Source organism: Neofelis nebulosa, chromosome 4 (genome assembly GCF_028018385.1).
Source record: "Neofelis nebulosa isolate mNeoNeb1 chromosome 4, mNeoNeb1.pri, whole genome shotgun sequence".
Classification (NCBI taxonomy): Eukaryota; Metazoa; Chordata; class Mammalia; order Carnivora; family Felidae; genus Neofelis; species Neofelis nebulosa.
In genome coordinates, this window is record NC_080785.1 from 93,986,358 (window position 1) to 93,999,845 (window position 13,488).

General features: G+C 38.8%; 2 gene segments (V, D, J or C); both read right to left on the minus strand.

Moving 5' to 3' along the window:
• The window catches only part of LOC131509574 (T-cell receptor gamma chain C region 5/10-13-like), a 242,219-nt gene that overhangs the window by 2,381 nt on the left and 226,350 nt on the right, over positions 1–13,488 (minus strand).
• LOC131509573 (T cell receptor gamma variable 4-like) overlaps positions 701–13,488 on the minus strand; it is a 34,822-nt gene continuing 22,034 nt past the window's right edge. Inside the window, 3 exon segments of the V gene segment in view lie at positions 701–748; positions 4,668–4,997; positions 9,163–9,241. Coding sequence covers positions 4,763–4,997; positions 9,163–9,241 — 314 coding nt within the window.

Genomic DNA, 13,488 nt, shown 5'->3' on the forward strand with positions numbered 1-13,488 from the left:
GAGAGAGAGGGGGACAGAGGATCTGAAGTGGACTCCACGCTGACAGTAGTGAGCCTGATGAGGGGCTCAAACTCGTGAACCAAGAGATCATGACCTGAGCCTAAGTCAGACACTTAACCAACTGAGCCACGCAGATGCTCTAAGTATATGAACTTTTAAACCCTCTGTGTTGAAGCCTCAGATCTCACTGTGTGGCATGGTGCAAGGGATTTAATTAATTTTTGATCACTGCCCTCTTGTGTAAAATGGGAATAAAATCCTTCATAGTGAGTATTAAGAGAATTAAACAAAATGCACTCACAGTAACACAACGCCTTCTGTACAAGAACCTCTCAGTGTCAGTTCATGTTACTAAATATGAGCAAGAACACAGACTTAAAAAAATGTAGAAGCAACTTGATACTGTGTTTTCCTCAGTAAAAATAAAGACCACAGAAGCGAATGAAGTCCATTGGGGAAAGACTTCAGAGCCCCTCACTGCACCCCGAAGACTATAAAGTCCTCTCATTCCCAAACCAGCATTTATTGTGTGAAGTTGATCCCTGGGAAATGAAGGACTGACTTAAAGTATCACTCAGTCTATTTTGCAAGATCCTGCCATTATGAGGCTTCAATCTGAAGCCAGGGAAGTTCAAAAGTAAAGCTGATCAGGAGGAAAAATGCTATAACATATCATAAAGGCAAACATACAAAGCCTTACCATTTTCATCTTTCAGAGAAGCTTCTATAGAATCAATGACCGCGAGCTCTACAAGATATAAGAACAAGTATTATTCAATTGTTCGTATTCATTATTTGATATGTGTCTGTGTTGGGGCTGAAAAGAAGAAAAGAAAAGAAAGAAAAAAGAAAGAGAAAAGAAGAATGAAGGAAGGGGAGAGGGAGGGAGGGAGGAAGGAAAAGAGAGAGGCAGAAAGAAAAAAAAGAGAGGGGAAGGAAGGAAGAAAGAAAAAGGGAGAGAGAGAAAGGGAGAGAGAGGAAGGAGGGAAGGGAAAGAAGAGAGAAAGGAAGGAAGGAAGACAGGAAGGAATGAGGAGGGGAAAGAGGAAGCGAAGAAGGCAGAATCTGGCAATCCAGATAGAGCCATTACAAATATGAGCCCCACAATTCCAGAAATGGTTGACCTGATTTTATATAATTCAGTAGCTCAATTCATAGACTGTGTTTCTGCACATGAAGACGTTGAAGTTCATGAATGATGCATTTTTTTTCTTTTTTTCTCACAACTAGCGGGTAATGTCTGAGACTATCTTGTTTTCTTCCTGTGCTCATAGCTCCTAGCACAGTGCCTGCCTCAAAGTAAGTGTTCTGTAAATACTTGTTGAATTAAAATAATAAAAAAAAATAGAAAAAGTGACTGCTATACAGTCCTTAGCACCCACTGCTGACATGAAGGGATACTACCAAAATAATTCTTCCAACCCTGGAATCCACAGCAGAATCTTATATGTTGGGAGAAGTTTGGTTTACATAATTCTCCTGTAGAAGCAAAGAAAAGCAGCCCTACCTTTCAAACCCTGCACTCCCCAGTAACCCCAACTCCTGCACATGATTTTCTGGAGTGGAGCTGTTTAAGGATGTGAGAGCAATGCTAATGAAAGCCAATACCTATCGAGTGATTATGACCTGACCGTGCCAGGCACTGTGTGAAAGGTTCACTTGCATTTTCTCACCTGATCCCTCAGTCACACTGATGTGAGTTGAATCTGGAGGGCTCCATGTTACACACAAGGAAATACGGTTTAGAGAGTCTCACGTGCCCAGACTCATACCAGAAATTGGCTGAGCCAGCACTCACATGACAATTATGGGAGCTTAGATGAGCTAGAGCAAGTGGGAAGTACCTTGGGACACAATCCACAGAAATCGAACATACCTCCAGCACTGTGGACTCTCAGACATCATCTCTTCTAGTACCTTAATCGTTCTTGCAAGTGACCCTTTTTATAACAGAAGCTCAGCATTTCAGTGCATTCTTTCCAGGGACAGAAAGATACACTGAGTAATAATTATAGTTTTCTGAATATATAAAACCTGAGGTGAGGGTTGTATTTCTCTACAATGTTTAAAAAAAAAAAACCCAACATACATAATAAGACAAAATTCCTTTAAAAAGATCACTGAATCGGGCTCTGTGCTGACCGCTCAGTGCCTGGAGCCTGCTTCAGATTCTGTGTTTCCCTGTCTCTCTGCACCTCCCCCACTCACACTCTGTATCTCTCTGTCTCTCAAAAATAAACATTAAAAAAAATTTAAAAAGGTCATTGACCATGGGATGCAGGAAGAGAGAGTTACAAGGTTGTTTTTGTTTATCCTTTTTCCACTGGATGTGTCCTTGTCCATACACACGTGGTTCTGAGATGCAATTTTACACACTCCACACAATCCTGTTTTGGGGTGTGCTTAAAAAATGGGTTTGAGGTGCAGTCTTTGGGGTAAATCCCCAAAATAAAAATGTTTGTGTAATCATATTTAGATGTTAAAATATCCTTAAGAACTAATTAAAAAAATTTTTTTCAATGTTTATTCATTTTTGAAAGACAGAGAGCACAAGCAGGGGTGGGGCAGAGATAGAGGGGGACACATAATCTGAAGCAGGATCCAGGCTCTGAGCTGTCAGCACAGAGCCCAACATGGGGCTCAAACTCACGAACCGCAAGATCATGACCTGAGCCAAAGTTGGATGCTCAACCGAGTGAGCCACCCAGGCACCCCTCCTTAAGAGCTAATTTTAAAGTGTCTTAAAAGTCCCTTTCTATTTTATATGGTGCCTTTACTCACTAAAAGAGAAATAAAAATCTCTTATCACCATACATTGATTGAGGTAAAAGCAGTAAGGTAGCAATTTTTCAAATTAAAATCTGTGTATGTACCCTAGGTTCTCTTTCTCCATGCAAGTTGATTGAAAACTTGGACAGATTAGTTTTATCTCTTCAAAAGCATGGATTTTTTGTCCTATATATTTTTAGCTTTCATCAAAAATAAAAACAACAAGCAGCAAACCTATAGCAATAGAAATTTGTTGTAGAATGGTATCAGAAATGCCTTTGTTAGCTTTGTTGCTATGAGAAGACCTTGGGAGACATTCCTTTCAGAAATTAATTCTCAGGGAAAACACATCATAAATTAGAACTTCCCTCTTTTCAGTAATCATCACCATGAAACTTACTGTGTTTTTACTTTGATCACTATAAAAATCAATACCTAAAGGACGTTAGCCCAAGGGCTACATTAAACTTGTGCTTTGCTCATTTGCCTCCTCTCTGTGTCTTAGCGGTAGAAATTTTAAAAAATTAGGGCTGTTTGCACTCTTACTTCAGTTAGTTTTAGGAGAGGATGCACATAAATACAAGAAGCACATGAATAATTGCATTCATGTTATATTTTGAAAAGCAAGCATTTTCACTGACATGATTGTATTTCTTCTTCATCACAGCCAGGGAGAAAGCAGAGATAAATGTTCAACCCTAATTTGATCATTGGAAACACTAAGGATCCAAGAAGATAAAGATTTATTTCAACAATTTTAAGCAGTACACAGCAAAGGTCTTTGCACATTTAGTTACATGCGTGTTCCCCCTGCTTCCAAAGGGCTTGGTAACCACAGAGAAAACTACAAACTAGTCCTGTCCAGTGGGCCCTCTTGGGCCATGGTCTCTTATGTCAAGGCTCAGGACTTGACTTCTGAGTCTAGAGGTTATTGGATCACAGCCAGGTGCCCACGCTATCAAAAAATGATCAGCATTTGTACCAATGGTGATCCTACGGGACACCATGGCTGAATCACAAGTGACCGTGAGTGATTAGGAAACGTGTATTCACTCTACTGTAGTGATCCTCCTGGGGACAGTGGTCCATCCTGCATCCTTTCCAGGCCTGGCACACACTCGTTCTGCAGTGTTTGCTGGGCAGCATTTCCCAGGGGTAGAAATACATCCATTGTGTAGAATGGAAGAATGTTTGTACACATAACCTCATTCATCTCTACTTACCAAATTTCACCTTACAGCAGTACATAAAATTCAAATCTAAAAAACCCAAGACCATACTAAGACCTCAGCAACCAAATTATACTTTTTTTGTTGTTGTTGAGCTGCGCTCTGGCTCTTCAAATGAACAGCATTTTGTCACATACAGCTCGTTGTTTATGGCTATACTTTGAGTACAGCAAGATTGAAATGAGAGGGACTTGGCTGGGTAGAACATTCTTGAACAATGTGTAATTGTTCTTATTTTCTGATCAAGTAAGATCCTTAGAAATGGACTCTCTTGAACATTTATTGTGTGTGAGGTTGCTAGGTGCCTTTACATGTACTGTTTCATTTAACCCAAACAATGATGCTAAAAACATCACTGTAACCTTAATATTTTGGTTGATGAAACTGAGGTGAAAAGGCTAAATGAATTTTTCTTTTTATTTTTCTTTGTATGTTCCAAAACCCATAGTATTTTAGTTCTATGGAGAAATAGCAGGACATTTATGTTACCATTAGGTAACAACAGTTAAGAAAGATTTCTATTTGTTTCTTTTCATTAATATTTGACAGAAAAGGTAGGCTACTGGAAGGTTATATATTATATTATATTATATTATATTATATTATATTATACTACATTATATTATACTTAGATTAGATTAGATTAGATTAGATTAGATATGCACATACCTTTTTTCATTGAGTGAAAAGCAATCTCATGATCAACCCCTCCTTTATTAGTCTCATGTGTGAAGATACATTTGTGTTCTTTATTTATTGACTTTTTAGTGCGCGTCAACCAGGTGTATTTCATGTATGTGTCCTTTGTCTTCATGGTGTTTCCCTGCTGGGATATCAGAATTCTTTTGCTGTTCTTTTCTTTCCAGTCTATCTTGACAACATCAGGGAAGAAATTCTCAAGAAGACAAAGATACGTTCCAGTCCTATCGAATTTTATTTCAGCCATTGAAGGAAGAAAGAGTGTGGGCTTGGGGGAAGGGTCTGCATCAAGGCTTCTATCTATGGGGGGAAATGGAATAACAGTTAAAAACATTATTAGAGAAACACAAACATTGTGTGGTTTGGAACCACCTAGCACAGAGTGAAATGAAAGAAAGTTGCCATAGTATTCCTGCTTACCATGGTCTTTCATCCACAGTGGTTATGAGTTGCTCACTTTCTTCGTTTCCATGGGAAAACAGGTACAAGAGGTCATGTAACTTTCCCAAAGTCACAGCTAATAAGTAAGTGGTAGAGTGTGGATAAACATGAGATTTTTAAAAACCGTATACATAGTCACTTTTTTAATGGGAATCTACTTCCACACATACTTGACAATCTATCAAGTTGAACTCTTAGCTTCAAATATGGATCCCATGCCCACTTCTAAAGTAGTGGAATCCTTCTCCTTGACTTCTGATTTTATAGATCAACTCACTATCCCGCCTGAATCATGCAGAGTTTTGAGTAGGACAATGTTTAAAGCTGCACCTCCAAATTACTTACAGTGCCTTGAATTTAGAAGCAACGTGGCAACGTATACAAAACTGCTATTAAAAAACTCTGATTATTTTCAGAAATGCCTTTATATTAGCTTCATGGAATAACACACTTAACCAGAATTTGGTTTTGCTGTGGAAAATGGTCACTAAAAGCACATTTTCTATTGGAATTTCATTTGAAGTTCAAGTGTGACTAGGAAGACATCGTATTTTGACTCTCAGAGTCTCCACTCAAAGCAGAATCTTCCTAGAAAGCTGCTGAACTGTTTACAATGCCACAATAATCGGTGATGTCAGCTGCTGAATAAAGTTTTATGTAAGTAGTGTAGTGTTAACAGTTAGGGTTCCAGAGTTTCCTGTAGACATAATGGCAGAATACATAACAAAACATCATAGTTTTCAAGGGCAAATGTTGGTATGTTAGTTGATCACACATTTACTGTTAATGATTGAAATGATAAATGTTAGAATCCTTTCAAAATTGATTTCCAACTGAAATGCAAGTGCTTTACTGATACTCTCTTTGGGCTAGTTTGGAGTTAGTTCAACAGTCCAATGGACAATTTCTTAAAAAAGCAGTCGGATTTCTCATTTGAAAAATAAAAGTAAAAAAATTATTTTTGGGGGGTACTGTTAATACTCAATTTTATTTTTTTTAGGAAAAAAATTTTTGAAAATTTCTACCTGTGTAACAAAGCTCCTGATTTTTATACTAAGTCAGTAAGCAAAGGATGAATTTTTTATTCATGCTGCAGGTAGAATTAGGGCATAATGTGCTTATTTTAAGTTTATACATCTTGCTTGTAGTACAAATAGTTTTTTATTGATTATAACAATAAGATACTGTATATTTCTCCAGCCATATACTCTGCTTTTAATTTAAAAAACATGCTAGATAGACAAGATTAATTTTTCAGTTGTACATGACATTTACATAATTTTAGCCTGTAGTCAATATATTAAGGAATCTAATTTTCATCTTAGAAAATTTGTGTTTTTTTTTAAATAGGAATACTTCTGATTCCTGATAGTATACAACTTTAAAATCAAATGATGAACTTGAGAAGTTTCTGGATGGTAACATACTGTTTCTAACTCTTGTCTCTTTTCCTTTTTTTAATTTTTATTTTAAAAATTTCTTTTTAACGTTTATTATTGAGAGACAGAGAGAGACAGAGCATGAGCATGGGAGGGGCAAAGAGAGAGGGAGACACGGAATCCAAAGCAGGCTCCAGGCTCTGAGTTGTCAGCACAGAGCCCAAAGCTGGGCTTGAGCCCTCAAACCGTGAGATTGTGACCTGAGCTGAAACCAAGAGTGGATGGCCAACCTGCTGAGCCACCCACACGCCCCGAGGTGATAGTTTTTCAAGTCTAACTGAAGATGACTTGAAACATCAGAGAAGACGTTTGCAAATCCCACTCTGACACACGTATGCTAAACATGCACCATTCAAACGCATTAAAATGCCAGAGCCTAAGGTGAGGCTTACTTCCCAACACAATCCCTCAGGTTGCCTTATGTCCTTGGGCAACGTCCTCAGTAGAGGAAGCTCTTCTACTGCTCTGCTTTGATCAAACAATACTGCTTGGACAAGATATCAACCTGAAATAAACCCAATGCTAGTTTCAGAGGTAGCGCTGGCAACATGGATTTGGCAAATATTACTTGGGACGAAAAGCGCTACACTTTACGCTTACATCGCACAAGTATAGAATAGTGAAGTGAATGAAAAAAATGTTTTTTTAAAAAATGTTGTAAGTGAGTAATTTTCTCTTCAGATAAAAGATCCAGTGACGGCATCGTAACGGGAGGCCCAAACAGAAACTTGGACCTGGAGACAACTCAGAAATTTGCTCTAAAGTAGGTGTTTTAGATGCATATGAAAAGTCTGAACAAAATTTGTAATGAAATGTGAGGGCAGAAAAAGCAATATTTCTGAAGTGATGCTGTACTGATATCATTTTTAACTTTGTAGGTATAATTCAATTAAGATATTAAATATACAAATGAATACTTGACTTTTTATCTATATCACTGTAAGTTTATATATGTAAGTTCTGAAACTTCCTCCCTATTTCTCTATGTCTGGATATTTCCACTGAAAAATGAGAGATTACCCTTTATTCAGGCTAGCAATCTTTAAAGTAAGGCTTATTACATTCTCATCATGTTTACAAGCAGGTGACAATGAGTCTTAGAAGTTGGAAGTATTTCATAAATTCGACCATTTGTTCTAAAATGACATGTAGACTAGATGGTAATTAACATATTTTTCTGTACTCCTGATTTCATTAAAAAACCCCAGTGGGTGGTAATTCGAATTCTTGAAATTGGCATTCTTTATCTCTGACAGCCTAATTTTTATAGTAGTGCTTTCCATATTTAATTTCATTTAGTCTTTGTAACATCCTCTTGAGATGGTTGTTACATTGACAGAATGAATGGAAGGAAAGATGGCAAATATTAACAGCAATAAGTGTCACTGAAAATTTTTAATTTTTTTCTTTATTTTTCTATTTTCCAATTTTTCCCATGATAAGCACTTATTATTTTTATAGTTTTAAGAAAGCAATAATGACTGAATCAAAATTTAATCACTAAAGGATGGTTATCCAGAAAGTGATAGATCCAGATCCACAGTCTATATTTTGTGTACCACGTTCTCCTAAAAGACATCTTTCAGGACTCCATGAATTATATCTAGGTCACCATTATTTAATTAGATTGTAAGAATTTACATTGATTACGTAGTCAACTGGAAAAAGGACCAGAAGCTTGCTTTTCAGCTTATGAGTTCATTTGTGCCTATGATCACAGCCATTAAGGAAAACACGATATATCATCTTTCATTTTTTTCAATGTTTTACCACCTTTGAGAAAATTCTTAAAAATTTTTATTTGACTCACCTAGTACGCTAGCCATCCCTGTGAGAAATTCTCCCCCCTCAGGCAAAATTTCATTTCTAAGGCTAATGAAGAATGAACAAATTTAATACTGCATTTAGGGGAAAAAGCCTAGCTTATCACATTTTTGAATATGTTTACACAGGTAAATATTTCGATATTTGATATTAATTATCCTTTGACAAAACACAAGTTGAGCAATTTTTTTTGTTCATCCTTTTTTGTACCATTTATTTATTTTTGAGAGACAGAGCCAGAGCACAAGTGGGGGAGGGACAGAGAGAGAGAGGGAGACACAGAATCCGAAGCAGGCTCCAGGCCCCAAGCTGTCGGCACAGAGCCCGATGGGGGGCTTGAACCCACGAACTGTGAAATCATGACCTGAGTGGAAGTCGGACACTTAACCGACTGAGCCAGGCAGGCACCCCGTGTTCAGTCTTTTCCATTAGTTATTTTTGGATTTAAATGAATAAGATAAACTTCTTTACAAAACTTTCAACACAGAAAACCCAAATGGCCCTAAGATCTCCATCCCTTAGAAACCCCCAGTTGCTGTCGCAAGTTAGCTCCTTGTCAATGTCCTTCACGGGAGCTCAGGTGGCAACTACCCCCAAGGACTGGGACACAGTCACCTACCTCTCCAAGGATCCTGCTGCCACTTGTGACCAAACTGGGACTGAATCCTAGAATTCTGAGCTGGCACCAGCACCTAGCCTTCCGCCCCTGCATCCCCTGCCTCCCCTCCCTACGTTATACAGAAGAATGAAAGAATATTTACCTGCGACCCTGAGCAGTGTGCCAGGACCGAACACTTTGTTGCCCCAGCTATACCAGCCATACCCATCATACCACTCCCACTGTCTGAAAAGCTTGTACAGAAATCTCCCTTTGTGCCACCTTTTAAAATTGTGCCCACATTTTTTCAATATTTATATAAACATATAAAAAGTAGGTCCTGCTAACATTACACAAGATGAACCTCAAGCAACATCACATCAGAGATGAACTTAGTCAAGAATGGATGAACTGACCTGTCTCTGCCTGGGCAGCTGGGTTGTGTCTTTCCATCTCGCTCACATGCATTGGAGAATATGGTTTTACCTTTTCTCGACATTTTCCTGACCCTTAGAAATCTCTTCCCTTAAAAGACTTTGTCGTGCAATATCGCTTCTTTTATTAGAGTATAATTTGCAGTTATTATTTATTTTGTTTTTGAAGAGGAACAAAAAAGTATTTAATAAATGAATCTTCAATATTTTTACATGTTTTTTTCCTATTTCTAGGTATTGAGGGGTCGCTATCTTGTTTGACTGTAGGTAAATTCTTTCCAGAATCCAAGCCCCACTGATGGTAGACCAGATGAGTAGTTACAGTCTGAAATATTAATAATAATCTCTTAATCTATTCATTCCTGAAAAGGACTGCCTGTTTGAACATGAAATTACCCCAACAGTTTCCAGGCATTGATTTAAAATCCTGAGATGCTTGTGGGGTACCAGGGTGGCCCAGTCAGTTAAACGTCCAACTTTAGCTCAGGTTACAATCTCACAGTTTGTGGGTTCAAGCCCCACGTCGGGCTCTGTGCTGACAGCTCAGAGCCTGGAGCCTGCTTCGGATTCTGTGTCTCCTCCTCTCTCTGCCCCTCCCCTACTCATGCTTACTCTCTCTCTCTCAAAAATAAATAACATTACAAATTTTTTTAAATCAAATCAAATCAAATCAAATCAAATCAAATCAAATGCTGAGCTGCTCATCAGAGGATCCTGTCTGGTCTGGTCTTTCTGCCGCTGCCCCGGCCTGAACGGAAAGGCAGCTGTGGGTCATGCGGCCGAGTCCTGCTTGTAGGTCACCTGCTCCAGCTGTCCTGCCCGAGTCAGTGTTTCTGGCGCACTTGATGCCGATGCGGAAAGAAGACTGAATGCGATGGTGTGGAAAGGACTTGTCATTTTATAGCAATACCCTAAGAATCACATTTTGAAAATCTAATGAATGCATATTCAGCATGACTTACTGGATATTTTGGGGGGAGGAGAGGCCATTTTAATGCCATGATTGGAAGCAGAAGCATTGTTTTCTGTATGAGGAGCAGTATAAATTATGAGCTATTACTAATTAAGCATTCAACTAAAGAGTCTATTTTATTTTTATTTTTTTTAATTTTTTTTAATGTTTATTTATTTTTTGACAGAGAGAGAAAGACAGAGCATGAGCGGCGGTGGGGCAGAGAGCGAGGGAGACACAGAATTGGAAGCAGGCCCCAGGCTCTGAGCTGTCAGCACAGAGCCCGACGCGGGTCTCCAACTCACAGACTGAGAGACAATGACCTGAGCCAAAGTCAGACGCTCAACTGACTGAGCCACCCAGGTGCCCCTAAAGAGTCTATTTTAAAGGTCAGGCTGCACATGAGTAAATATGGACATATAAAAACATGGCTAAATGTTTCTAGTATCACATCATGGCCTACACCATGCATTCTGGGATGGACAGGTCTCTGTTGGATCCCACTTTATGTCATAGTAACTTGCCATGTGAGTTAAGGCAAATGACTGAACTTCTCCAGACCCCACTTTCCACATCTGTGAACTTGGAATACGAGGACTTTCTGTATAGGGCTGTTGAGGCATGAATGAGATAAGGCACTGAAACTAGTCAGCATGGTATGTGGCCCTCAGTGAAACTTAGCTAATATTATTATTCTCTTCAAGGGGGTGGTTTCAGGCCATTTTATCAAAATTTTCCACCAAACAAAACATCTGGATTTTATAAGCAATAGGTATTACACAAATTAATAAAGAGAGCTCATGAATCCAAGACTTTCTCTGTCTCTTACAGCTACATGCCGAAAAGGGATTGTGGCCTGAAGAAGCCACGATCTAGAATACTTGTTCTGTAGACCAAAAGCTTTTTGAGTGTTGGGGCTGTGTCTTTTTTACTCTTTATCTCTAGCATCCAACACGGAAACTGTGTTCAATAAGTGTTTCCTGAGATAATAAATGAACAAATGAAAATGTAAACCCAGGCAGACGGACTTTTTCTATGGACTTTGGAGTTGAAATGGTTTATTGAGCTCACAAAATCCATTAAACTGGACCGTCGCTAGGCAGTATCACAAGACTCACAATGGCACAAATTTCGACTAGTCTCAGGCTGCCCTCTAAGAAGCTAGAGTAATAAGAATTAATGGGATTATTGACATTTTGTAGTCATTTACTGTAAGAGTAAATTATTTTTCAACTGCTAACAGCTGAAAGCAAAAGCAGTTACAGAATTTGGCAGGTTATTAGAGAAAGAAGCAGTAGTCATTAAGAACGGAGTACTATTAGGGGCGCCTGGGTGGCTCGGTCGGTTAAGCAGCGGACTTCGGCTCAGGTCATGATCTCGCGGTACGTGGTTTCGAGCCCCGCGTCGGGCTCTGTGCTGACAGCTCAGAGCCTGGAGCCTGTTTCAGATTCTGTGTCTCCCTCTCTCTCTGACCCTCCCCCGTTCATGCTCTGTCTCTCTCTATCTCAAAAATAAATAAACATTAAAAAAAAAAAATTAAAAAAAAAAAAAAAGAACGGAGCACTATTCATACCTAAAAGGAACTTAAAGTCTGTCTCTTCAGAGACCATCTACAAAAAAAGCAGCTTGAACCATTAACTCACACCAATGGTTTATAGACACAGTCCTAAAAATCATTTTAATTTCAAGACTGAGTCTATTTTTGTGTGCATATTTTTCTAAAAGTAGAAGTTCGCTCCGCTTGCAAGCAGAGAAGTAAATAAACGTTTGCAAAGTAGTTTTATTTCCATGTAGAGTGGCTGTAGCTGCGAAATTGCTGCCCATAAGCTGCTCTGATGCTAAATTGTTTTTTTCTAAAAAACATGTATCAGTTTTTTTATTCACACAATCAAAGCAGAACAAAGTTACTTACCCGGGGGAGTTACTATGACCTTAGTTCCTTCTGCAAATACCATGATCCAGCCTGATTCATCACACTGGTTAGAACTTCTACAAAAATGTCAGCCTTGTCCTGAGCCTCATGGCATGACGGGCAAGTAGAAACCTGGTCCTGGCGACTTGATCTTCTGGGTTCCCTTGGAAGTCCTTGAATATAGGTTTCATGGCGTCTGACATTTTATAAATTTTCCTCAGATTAGTTGGCAAAAATGTCTGTTTTCCAAGGAGCCAGTAACTACAGAAAGTGCTGATAGAAAATGGAAACAATGAAAGCACCAGTAAAAAAGAGAGATTGGAAGTAACGAGGCAACCAACCAGTTATCTAAATTACCAGGAAAAGTGTTCAGAGAATTAAGATGTTTTGATTTCCAGGTGTTTGAGTGTGTGAAACTGCTTAGAGATCGCATCAAAGGCAAAAAACCCTTCTGTTCTCACAAACACCAAGCCTGCTCCGTTGGCAATCTGGGATTGTGTTTCTGAAAGAGGAAACTCTTCAGTAACCAGAAATACAAACATACCGACAGAAATATACTCGAGAAGTGTGAACAAAATGTTCTCCATTTTAAAATCAGCTACTTTTACCATTTGACAACATGATTCTCTACCATGCAGTGCAAAAATGAGAAAATAATTTGTTAGGACATTTTTTCCTGGAATAAAAGAAGAAAATTGTAGAAGTCCGTCTTCTATGGAATACTAGATTCCTATTTAAACCATAATTTGAAAACAAAATCCAGTGCTCTGATATGTTGAAAAAAAGAAGCCTCTTGGAAGTTATTCTGTGGTCTTTGGAAATGCACATGTAGCCCTATCTCTGTGGTTAACTGGCTTTGGACAAGACATTTGCCATCTCTGGGTTCCCATGTCTCCGCTTGTTGTGTGGGCACTGGGTTATGTGTGTCCAACAGGCCCTTCCTCTTCCAACAGCTCATAAGCCTGTGATTAAGAGCAGGAAAGGGTCTGCTGTGGTTGCTCAAGTGAGAAAGGAGTTGAGGGTTAGTAATAAAGGTTTTCTTACAAGTCCTTCTGACTCTATGACATTGTGAGATCCCAGCAGGTACAATAGCAGGTATCTTCATCAGACTGGAGGACCTAACTGATTATCAGGTAAAAGACTCTGTTGTCTTTCCCGTCTGTGTACAAGCCAGAAATGGTAATATTTGTT